This window comes from Notolepis coatsorum, assembly GCF_963971535.1.
Source record: "Notolepis coatsorum genome assembly, chromosome: 1".
Classification (NCBI taxonomy): Eukaryota; Metazoa; Chordata; class Actinopteri; order Aulopiformes; family Paralepididae; genus Notolepis; species Notolepis coatsorum.
In genome coordinates, this window is record NC_140165.1 from 282491008 (window position 1) to 282503322 (window position 12315).

Consider the following 12315-nt stretch of genomic DNA (forward strand, 5'->3'; position numbering starts at 1 on the left):
CAACAAAAGCTGTAACCAGCCACTATTCCTACCATTCATGTAATGACATGGGGGCCATGTTTCAAACAATGTTTCCTGACAGTGAGATAGCAAAGCAATTTACTTGTGGGGAGAATAAAGTGGCATACCTCACCACATTTGGGATAGCTCCTCATTTCTCTTCCCTGAAAACTTTATTAACAGATTGCAGAATGGGTACAATACAGTACGGCTCAATACACACAATTATTAAGGGGATGCAGACCAGAGCAATACTTTCGTCTTGTTTACATCAGGGTCCCCATCAGGGTCCCCCATGTTCAATTCATCATGACATTTATGACATACACGACATACTGCATAACACATCGGCTCAGCTATATATCAGTTATATATGATGCCAAGTCTACATAATTTTGGTTGTTTAGCACAATAACATCTGATTTAATGTGATGGAAGAAGTGAAATAATCATTTTGAGTAAATATTTAATTTACCACAGCCGCATAAGATGCTGGAAAATCTTGAAAATGCACCTTGAAAATGCTTGAAAAGTGCTTGCATTTTGCCTTGGAAAAGGTGTACAAACCCTGTCGGTACGATCCTCACGCATGTATGCATGAAGGGGGGGGGGGGGACGTCGTTTCTGATTATTGATCACCAATAACCGCGTTAGCCTCATTAGCCTCCTAGGCCGATCAAAACAAGGCCCGATCGGGATGTGCTTTACGTGAAAAAGATCTTACCGTGGTCCGGTGGGATGTCCCAGAGCATTTCCCCGTTATCGATCGCCATTTGGTAAATCGATATGTCCATTGGCTGATGATAAATCCCCTTATTGCATGGTGAAATCTGCGATGCAAAACGTAATCCAAGCTACATGCTACACATCCAGAATCCTGCTACTGGAAACTAAAAAAAAAAGTCTAAAAAAAGAGTCCACCGTTTGGCCACAGGGAACACTTATCGCGATAGCGCCGCTCGGTGACCTTGAATAGGTTATTAAAATGGAATAAAAGCAATAACAACTTGCCACGGATTTATCCGTGCCTCTGTCCACAACCGTTGGAATCGAAACACGGATAAATACGCCCTTGGGCGCCATTGTGTTAAGCACCAGGTATATTGCTGTGCATTGTTATTGCTGCTGTTATGCTCTTTAACACTTTGAATGCCAGCCACGACATAACACGTGTTAACAGCCCGCCCCTGAATGCCCAGCACGACAATTAGCGTGATTTTTTTAATTTTTTTTATTAGCGATCTGAATTCATATTTCATCAACAGAGTCTACCGTTGGGAAACCAGCCTCATCAGGAGCTCAGATGTGAAAAAAGCGCCCCCTATCGTCTCCCAGATGGTAATGCACCCTTTTGGAATGGACTCAATGAAAATGGATGAGAGAAAAAAAACTCCGGAATCCACATTTTACTTCTCACGCATGTAACCGGAGATGATCCCAGTCATTGTGGAGCCTCAGAACAGCGTGTAATATGTCTTTACAGTATGTAACGTTGGATCAATAAAAGGATCGATTTTTGGAATGGCGATCAGGAATTGGAATAATCCATTTGGATACCATCTGATCTCGGGTAAGGAATCTATTTGACCAGTCTTAGGATAATCAGACCTGTTTTCACTGAGATATAAGCTTTTCCCCTATGTTTGATATGGCTGTTTGGCTGTGCGAGCGATCAGGAAATATATCGGAGCAGATATCAGATCGCCTATATAGCGTGCATACGTACACGTATACTATCGATAATCTAGCGTTTATTTGAAAACTATTCATAAATAGGCCGAAAAATGTGAACGTTTTTTGTGTATTCTAGAATATTCCGTTTATTATGGAATATTTTTATTTTCCTTGAAAACGAGGGCTTTTCAAGATGCTATAAAACGGAAATTAACTGATAAAACAATCCGCTTCGACAATGTTGACTGGAAAATGAGTCATTGATAAGCGACGGGGAGATTAGACACATAGCCATAATTTAAAACATAGATTAGGCGATATTAACGCTAACATTGAAGTGGATGCTGGGCATTCAAGCACTAAATCGTGCGCCCCCTGCTGGGCACTGAAAGTGTTAAGATGCGTTCTGAAATTGACAATGTGGTTAGAAGTGGTGGAGAGAATAAAAGCTAGCATATAATGGTAGTGTCTGGTTAGGAGCGAATGATAATGGATGGATTATCCATTGGGGGGTCCAGGGTGGGGTGCAAGCAAGAGCATATGTGTGTAGGGGAATAGATAGCAGGTATTAGGGGCATATCTTGTATAAGACATTTATTTAAACTGTGATTTAATTTGATGTACACTGTTAACAATGCTTGTATATCTAATCGTGTGTTGTCATGTTTGTTTATGTGTTTGTTTAAAAAATTATAAAAAAATTGAATACAAAAAGATGCGTTCTGAAAATATTGAAGTACTCTAGCACTACTTGAGTCATTAATGCTAGTACTCGATCTTGAAAACATTACTCATGCCCATCCCTACTTGAAGGACACTTTCTTACGAGAGCAGTGGCTTTAACCAACTTCTCCCAACTCTGTACTCTGTAGTACTCCATATTATATCCGGAGGTTGAATAGGCCTGCAAAGTAATACTAAAGAAACATCGTTTTGCCATGGATAAAGTTACGGAGTACAATTTTTCAAGTTGTTTGTAACAGTTTACATTTGAAAGTAACCTTGCCATCCCAGCACACACACACACAATCTTTGGGTCCTCTCCGGGACACGTTCCATTTCACACGGTAACGTCTTGACATTGGTATCTTGGTGCCCGTACCTCCTCCAGGGAAGGAGGGGCCGCTAGGGCAGCAAGAGCGTCTCTGCTGGAGACGGAGGGAGGGAGCGAGAATAAATTGGGGCATAAGTGGCAACAAGACAGACCTCTGATCCGCCCCCATTTCTTCACATGACATAAGTGGGTCATGTTTTTATTTCACGCCTACACACGTGCACACCAGACGTGCACACGCACAACACACACACACAGTACAAACAGTCATATTCGCGCACTCACACATATGCACGGACATACACACAACACTCACGCATTACAAACGCACACTTTTCTTGGCACCCGTTGTGTGAAGGTGTGTGTGCGTGCACGTCAGGCGTGTCCCTCACACTCGCCTGTCCCACCCCGGTGAGTGCGGACTGGACTGGCTGACGTGAGGAGACGGCCCTATTCTTTCACAGCTCTGTCCCAAATTCACCTCTTCTCCTCCCAAACTTTTATTTGGATTATTTGAGTCTGTTACAAGGTCTTCTGTGTGCGTGTTCTTCTAGGTCTCTCTGTGTAGCCTGTATGTCTGTCTCACTGTATCCTTCTGCGTACGTCTCTTGTATGTGCCTGCACATGTGTGCATTTGGCTTTGTGTGCGACTGCTCAGTCTATCTTTGTGTGTTAGTGTATGTCTGTCTGTTTCTGAATGTGTCCATCGTCTCTGTAGGCGTGTGCATTTCAGTTTTGACCTTGTGTCTTGTATGTAGGTCTTTCCTGTCTCTCCGTCCCTCAGCTTGTCTCTCTTTCATCCATGGGTCTCTGTTTCCAGGTGTGTGTGTGTGTATTTGTGCGTCCCCGCAGTCCTCTGCAGGCCAGCAAGGGCTCCCAATATCCTCCCAAATCATCTTTAAGCGGACAGTCCCAATGGCCAACAGACCTCACTCCATCTTCTCTTATAAGTGGAGCGTAAAGCTGTCAGAAGCGCTCTCCCTGACTGTCGCAGCAAGACTGAGTGCTGGAGGGAGGGAGGGAGGGACGGACGGACGGACGGACGGATGGACGGACGGATGGATGGATGGATGGATGGATGGATGGATGGATGGATGGAGGAGAGGAGAGGAGTGGAGGAAAAGAGCTGGACAGCTACATGACTGGTGGATGGATGCATGGATTGAGTGACCAGGATCAGAAGATGGATGGGAATAGGAAAGGGGGTGGGCGACGTCTCTGCTGTAGCTTTGTCCTCCATTTAACTGAAGCACTTCCAGCTATTAGCTTGGAGTAATAATTAACCCCTCAGGCCCCCTCCATCTAGTTTGATTATTTCTAGGGATGTTCGATATTGGCTTTTTTACCGATATCCGATATACCGATATTGTCCAAATCTTAATTTCCGATACTGATATCAACCGATACCGATATATGCAGGGTTTCCCCCCCCAAAAAAACTGAATAATTTCAGGTAATTAACATTACATCTCTTGTCGTGGAATTAACACAACATTATGCATACTTTTGATAATAAATAAAATAAGAATTTGTTCTTACTTGCTTGCCTGGGTAAATAAAGGTTAAATACATGTAAAAATATATATATATATATTTTAGGGATGCACCGAATGGGAAATTCTTGGCCGAAACCGATACCGAAAATAGAAAACAGAAAACCGAAAACCGAAAGCCGAAAGGCCGAAAATGATTCATAGAATAGATTTTTTTTACCAATGTTGTGGAACATTATGATTATGGAAAAATATATGATTATGGCTAAACTTAACTTAAATAATAAATAATCACTATTATGGGTCCATGAAACATTTATTCAGCACTTCTGAATGCATACAGTACATTAATTCCATCTTTTCTCTGGCTGCGCAGCGGACATCTGTGCTCTACTGAGCGCACCTTTCTAGTCCCCAGCTGAATGTGCTCGCTTGACTCGGCACAGTAGACGCGCGACAGACAAGACAGCGTCAATGTGAGAAACACAATCCCCCCCCCCCCCCCCTCTCGCTCTGAATAATATGCATATTAGATCACTCAGTGATTAACCGCGGCATATAGTAAATAAGGATATAAAGCATGTTAAAGACTCATTTATTGGACGCGTTGCACGCAGTTTAGAAACAGCGCGACTCCCGACAGCGCGACATCATCACAACAACACGCAAGGTTGTTAGGTTGTTTCTGTTTCGGTGACATATTTTCGGTGAAAAAACTCTTTCGGCCATTTTTTGCCATTTTCGGCCGAAAACTTTCGGTGCCGAAATTTAGGTGCATCCCTAATATATTTGATACCGATAATTTCCGATATTACATTTTAATGCCAATATCGGCCGATAATATCGGTAGGCCGATAATATCTGACATCCCTAATTATTTCCATTCTTTCTCCTTTTTTTAATTAATGTTTAAACCGTCAACATGGTTTTCACGCTGTGCCAAGGCTCGTATGACCCGTGTCTTTCTTCTCCGTTCAGTTCTGTTCCATTGTGTGTACTTAGTAGGGCTGTCTTAAATACTTTGAAGCTTCGAAGCTTCGTTCGATGGCATGAGCTTCGTACTAATACGTACTAACCCGTATTAATTTTTTGCCTCCAAAATGCATCTCCAAGGGAATATCCCTTGGAGTTGTACACGACGGCGACGCCACACAAAACATTAATAAGGCGTTATGCCTATGCTGCTATGACTAATGTGTTACCAAGTTGGCTAATTTAATTGTAATCATCTGCTTTTGTAGGTGCATTGTCTGATATAATTATAAATGATAAATTAAATATAATATAATTGTTTGCTTGATAGACGAAGGTTGCAACATAATTACTGTATGTAATGTCATGTCATTGGTTGTGAGAGCAGCCCCACTGCACCCAGGCAGCGTAGCCGAGTGAAACCTTGTTGGCTGCGTCAGTCACGAAAGGGGCTACTTAATTAATTAATCCAATCCACTTTATTTATAGAGCACATTTAAAAACAACAAAGTTTACCAAAAAAAATATATATATTATAATTAATATTTATTTATGATTTTTTTTCCCGAAGCTTCGAGTTAAAATCGAAGCTCGGCCCCGAAGCTTCGATTGCCAAAAAAAGCTTTGAAGGTCAGCCCTAGTACTTAGTTCAGTTCAGTTCTGTTCCATTGTGTGTACTTAGTTCAGTTCAGTACTGTTCCATTCAGTGTGTACTTAGTTCAGTTCACTGCCATTGAGTGTGTACTTAGTTCAGTTCACTGCCATTGAGTGTGTACTTAGTTCAGTTCAGTTCTGTTCCATTCAGTGTGTACTTAGTTCAGTTCACTGCCATTGATTGTGTACTTAGTTCAGTTCAGTTCTGTTCCATTCAGTGTGTACTTAGTTCAGTTCACTGCCATTGAGTGTGTACTTAGTTCAGTTCAGTTCTGTTCCATTGAGTGCGTACGTAGTTCAGTTCTTTTCCATTGAGTGCATACTTACTTAGTTCAGTTCTGTTCCATTGAGTGTGTACTTCTGCATGCTTGTCACACTACTACCCTTTTATCATTTGATACTGAACCACATCAAGTATCACCCCATCAAGCAGTGAGTACAAAGTAGTAAATTTTTTATCTTTTTTTTAGGACTCAAAATCACTATCACACTGTAGGAATGTACTCTCATAACTCCTGAGAAATGTACACATATGAATTGCTGCAACCCTGGGGCAGGTTGGGTATCGCGGGGAATCAAACTGGTGACCTTCTGGTTTAGGCAATAGTCTCTTTAACACAGCTGTCCTTTGATGGAAGAAGCTCCGTTCAATGGTTATTGTGGTCCTGGATAAAGACTTCTTCAAAGTCCAGTTGAATCTTAATCTTAATAAACACCTGTATGTCTGTTGCAGGGTTTCCCATAGAAAGAAATGGTGTCGGTCCACATGTCCAGGAAGATTTCAAGGTCCCGGACAAATTAGATAAATTCTTCAAATATTATCTGTTTATTGAGCTTATTGCAATAACGTTATACCCAATGCTGAATACTTATTGTCAATCCAAAAAGGTCACAATTACCATTTGTAATAATTAACGTTACATTACCTCCACTTTGTCTGCACTGCAACAGCTCTCTCTCCAATCATTGAATGGCAGATTTCTTGAGTAAAAAGTATTTTGGTGAACCAGGATGGCTCGGGTATTGGGGTCCATGTAGCACAACAGCCACAACTTAAGCGTGTCAGTCCGTATCAATAGTTTATGAATGTTATGCAAAGTTGGCAACATGTTGTTGACACAATTTAGAAACGTACAAACACAACGTTAATTAATATTGATTTAATATTTTAGATAACGCTGTCAGTAGCTATATTCCAAGACAACAAGTTACTCCAGTCCTCATTTGTTTTCATGGTTCACACCACGCGCGCACACGCACATACACGCATCGGATTTGTTCTGAGCTAGGGAAGTCAGCCTTTTCCTTTGATGCCTCTACTCATGGAATGTCCTTCAACTCACGCAAAAATTGGAGGTTCTCCCTTCCCTTGGGATGTTTAAATGTATGATTTCAGACCATTGTGTGACTACCTGTAACTGTTTTAGTTGATATTTTAAAATTATTTTTAAACCTTTTAAATTTTTTTTTACTCTGGTGTTTAAATTTCTGTGAATATTGTTTTTATTATGTACTGTACAATCGTCGTTTCTGTAAATGAGGGAAACCTCGGATGCTTACGATTTTAAATAAAGGTTGAAATTAAATGAAATCTCGCTAATCCAGCTGCTTCACAAGGTAAACACACGAGCCTCAAGGGATTTCAGAACGAGACTTCTGTTTCAACAGATTTTGCCGGTAAAAAAAAACGAGTTACTGGCTAACGGAAACCCTGGTCTGTTGGTTATTTTAGACATGATCCCCTGACAGAACCTAATGGTTATATTATCATACTGGCCAATCACGTCTCGCTCTTCGCCATTATGAGATATCTCTTATCTCCTAGCACATAATGTGCTCACGAACAAACAAATGCACTCACATGCACGTGACCAGGCCACGTCCCCGGGTCCCACTATATGACGCCGGACATGGTCAAATCAAATTTATTTATAAGGCCCGACAACACACGTTAATGTCCCCATGGGCCGTACAGGTCTTCTTTAAACAAGTCAAGGAGAAAACATAACAATAAGTCAAGAACAGTACAAGAACACCATAAGGTCCAACAAATTTAAAATAAATGCAAATAAATAAAGGGGGGGGGGGGGGGGGAGTTAGAGAGTTCCCATGTTTGTGGTGCTGCAAAAGAGCAGACATGGGGGAAAATAAAATAAACGTCTTAACTAAACTAGACGGATTACTCTTACTCTACTCTAGGTCACACTCTACCTTCCTCTTTTTTGTTTCCAACACGGAAGTAGCAGTGCACTCCGTGAACTAGCTGTTATGAAACGCAGGGAGAAATTACACAATGTTGTGTTTTCGCCAGAAGTTCACCAGCCCCTGGAATCTTCTCGGCACATCCTAAACAGCGCAACGGGCCTGTCCTGGGTTTTCCTCGTCTCGTGACAGCGGACTGAGGGACGTCGCGCGACGGTTAGCAGTCGAGCTAAGTCGTGCACGGGTAAGGCCTGCGTTGTCAGGCATTGATACTAGCATGAGTAATACTGCTCGTTGTCCCGTGAGACAGCCGAGTGATGTGTTGGCACGAGGGGCAGGATATTTGGGAAAACATGGTCGTCATGACTCTGTTTTGGGTGTTTTCCCAGCTATCCTAGAGCGCGCGGCTAATGCTAATGCTAGAATGCTAGGACGCCATTCCTTGTTCCCCGCCGAGGGCGGTCTTTACTAAAAGGTCTTCCCTCCTCTTAACCATTCATGCTGACGGTCAATCGGTGTCTAATGTTGGGGGTTTAACGGGCCTTGTTTACCATTTACATGGGTGGATGGGCTGAGGCTCAGGGCTGGTGTGCTTTTTGTGAATCTATTAATTGTGTGGACGGGACTGGTGTTTTTCTCTGGTCTGCATCCCCTTAACAATTGTGGGTATGAGCTAGCCCATTCTGCAGTGTTAGTGGAGTTTTCGTTCATTTATTCATTTACCCCTTCATGGGTGCACACCACAGTGGAGGTTGCTGCATGCCTACTAGTGAGGCAGTGCTTCACTAGTAGTAGACTTTGGTCTGCAGCCACCACTGGTGTTCCGTGCTTGTGAAGCAGGTGGCATCAGTCCTTTGCCTCTGACATAGTGGAACGGTGTCACGCCCGGCCGGCACCATGAGGCGAGTCGACCCGGCAGGTGGCTGGTGGGCTGTTAAAGCCTATACCGCCGTGTTACAACCCCAGTATGTCTAGGGGAAGGGGTGAATAACATAAAAGATGATTGTGTTGTAATTAGTGATAAATGAACCAAAGGATAAATAATTCAATGCCCACAACAAGTTTAGTTTAAAGAAAGTAATATATTGTGCCTTTTATATATACAAACAAAACAGACTAATAGACAATGACAATGGTGGATTTGATACACACAACCAAAGGGGGGGGGGGGGGGGAGAAGGGAAAAGGAGCTTGAATGATGCCAAAGGAATAAACTAAGTAAAACAAAACACAACTAACTCAGTAAGGAATATCTTGTCTACCTATATACAAACACAAAGGTCAAATAAAACCTACTACTCACTACCTACACTGACTAACCAAACGTTATGTTCAAAACCTACAATGAGTGGCATCACTCCTTACCTAGTGTGTCTAGACAATATTACCACTACGTGTAGCACCATTTGTGTTGGGCCCCTTACCTGCTCCAATTCCCAACCCACACACACACATACACGTGTACCAAGTTGGCTAAATATATCAGAATCAAACATTTGACCAACCGCATATAGACAAAAAGAAGGGGGGGAAACAGGAAGTGCCACATGGGTTTTAAAACAAGAGGAGGGCTTCCGATTGGTCAACTGGTGATTTGCTTGATGGCTGGGATGACTGGCTGGTTTCCAATTAGTGTCCTGATGAAGGACAGGAACCTGGATCAGAGTATAGCAGGTGGAGGGAGTGGGAGAGAGAGAGAGAGAGAGAAAGAGAGAGAGAGAAAGAGAGAGAAAGAGGGGGGGCACAAAAGTACAAACAACAGCCACATGCTGGAACGTAACACGGCGCGTTATAGAATTAGCTGCGACTGGCAACATTGTTCAAATTGCTGTTTTTTCTGTAAAAAATTGGGTCGGGTGGTGGGGCCTTAGGGCCAGCCGACGTCAAAACATCGCGCAGCTTTTGACCTAGCCGCAAGCTATAACCGCAGGGAGGGCTAGGATGCTGTCAACGCTTGTTCACAGACCTCTTTGGTTGGAACAGTCTCCCCTTGAGGATGAGAGAAGGTTTTTCCCTCCTCAGGGCTCCCCTCTCCGCAGAGGGACTTTGGTATTTCCGCAGGAGCACGGGCGGTATTTGACCTAGGCCCCACACCGCCTCACACCGCGCAACCAGAGGTGAGGGCGCGGCCTCGCCAGCGGCTGTGGCGAGGCCCCCGACCAGCGGCCATGTTTCCCCCGCCTGAGGTACCCTGGACGCGTGAATACTTTCGGCAGCCCACTTGTCCTTCCGCTTTGCTCTGATTGGCCGAGCGCGCACATGAGCCGCGACGGGCTCCTCAGCCAGGCAGGAATACTACGCTCTGCTTAACCCAATTTATACAAATGGAAGTATTGATTACGCCGTAACGAATCATAAATTTTTTTTACCGTTAACTGGAATATGTTGTTTCTTTACACATATGTTGGATTATGTAATTGGTTTGTCATGACAAACTAATAAAAAATCGCGCGACTCGGGCATCGCTGAGCTCATCGAGTCCGACCCTCCGTGCTCTCTCTCCCGCCACCAGTGCAGCCTCGCAGACCGCTGTCGGCTCCAGTAGCTCCCGCAGCAGAGAGGATGGCTGCAGCCAAGACCGTGAGCGGCATCACTGAGCTCATCATGGTGTCCGCTGGACGAAGCCAGAGACTGTCTTATTATGGGGCTTATGCCGAGAAGCGGTAACACAATAAGACCGTCTCTGGCTTCGTCCAGCGGACTCGTACATAATCCAACATATGTGTAAAGAAACAACATATTCCAGTTAACAGTATATTTTTTTAATGATTCGTTACGGCGTAATCAATACTTCCATTTGTATAAATTGGGTTAAGCAGAGCGAAGTATTCCTGCCTGGCTGAGGAGCCCGGTCGCGGCTCATGCGCGCGCTCGGCCAATCAGAGCAATGCGGAAAGACAAGTGGGCTGCCGAAAGTATTCACGCACCCTGGACACAAAGACAACAGGTGATCACAAGGCCGACAGCCTTGGCGGCAGAGGGATCGGCTACATTAGATGAGCACGCCCTAAAAAACCATCGCCGTCTAGCTCGCTCTCCGGTCACCCCCCCCCCCAACACCAGCGGGATACAGGCTCTGATTTGTTCCCTTTGGCTGCGGGCCGCGTGCCTTCATTGAAGCACAAGCGGCCCCACGTTTCACTTCTCATGGGGACAGGGGCTGACACCCAGTTGCTGGCTAGGCCTGGGTCTGTCCGTGAGAATGCTGTGCTGTCAAGCGGCTCCCACGCCAGGGTTTCCATTCGAAAGAATTGTTGCCGGTCTCCGTGTCCTGCAAGATTTCAATCTCCCGGACAAATGGGAGAAATTCCGGTCAGAGTTTATTGAGCTTAAAAACAATTGATATGCAGGCTATATAAAGAATGACATCCTCAAGGCATGTAGATTTATAATATTTTAACTTAAAACTAGGCTACTTTTGCGTATACAGTCATTATATTCCAAGTGGGGGACTGGTTCACCTCCATAGACGTGTAGGATGCGTATTCGCATCCCCATCTTCCATCCTAGGGCTTACCTACGCTTCCTTTGCAGGGCTTAGCGTACGGGTACAAGAGGCTGCCGTTCGGCTACTCTCTGGCTCCCCGCATCTTCCCCAAGTACGTGGAGACCGCGCTGGGGCCTCTGCGTCGTCGGGGTTTACGAATTGTATTCTACCCTGGATGACGTTCTGGTCCTTGGCCGGTCAGGGTATATCGCCAGGTCTCATACCAGGCAGGTGGTGTCTCACCAACCTCGGTTTTGCTGTAGACTGGAAGTAGAGTACTCCTCTTCGCAGTCAACGGGTGGAGTACTTGGGCTTTTTCTAAGCTCAAGGTCTATATGGGCATCCCTCTCAGAGCGGTGGCGAGTGGATGGTTCTCGGCGCGCTCGGGAGGTTCTGTCTTCATGAGGAGGATACAGAGGTGGTTTTTTCCAGTATGGAAATGGACCCGGTGAGAGACATGTGGAAGCGGCAAAAGGTTCCCATGTCGGTACTGGGGGACCTCGTCCTCTGAGGAGTGTGCTCCCCCGTCTGCACCGGGCGGCGTTCGGGCTCTGGGCGTTCTCCATCTGCGCTGCCTGAGGGCTCTCCACATCCCCGGCAGGGAGAATGTGGGTGCAGGTGTGATGTCGTGGGGCGGTCCTCACCCTGACGAGTGGGGACTACGTCCAGACATAGTCGGGCAGATCTGGGACCGATTCCGTGGCCGTCCGGGATTCTGTACACATTCCCCCCCTTACACCCGATAGCTCAGCTGTTGGGGCGGGTACGTCGGGAGCGCG

At 44.9% G+C, this 12315-nt stretch overlaps 1 protein-coding gene across 2 annotated transcripts in view; it reads left to right on the plus strand.

Moving 5' to 3' along the window:
- LOC311245669 (SPRY domain-containing SOCS box protein 4-like) overlaps positions 1 to 12315 on the plus strand; it is a 154896-nt gene that overhangs the window by 129795 nt on the left and 12786 nt on the right. The window contains exon 4 of one of the 2 annotated variants that reach the window (XM_084335605.1): positions 1266 to 1384. The exons of the other annotated variant lie outside the window; for it this stretch is intronic. Coding sequence (XP_084191731.1) covers positions 1266 to 1309 — 44 coding nt within the window. The 3' untranslated portion in view covers positions 1310 to 1384. Of the gene's footprint in view, positions 1 to 1265; positions 1385 to 12315 lie in introns of those variants that run through there. 2 annotated transcript variants of the gene reach the window in all.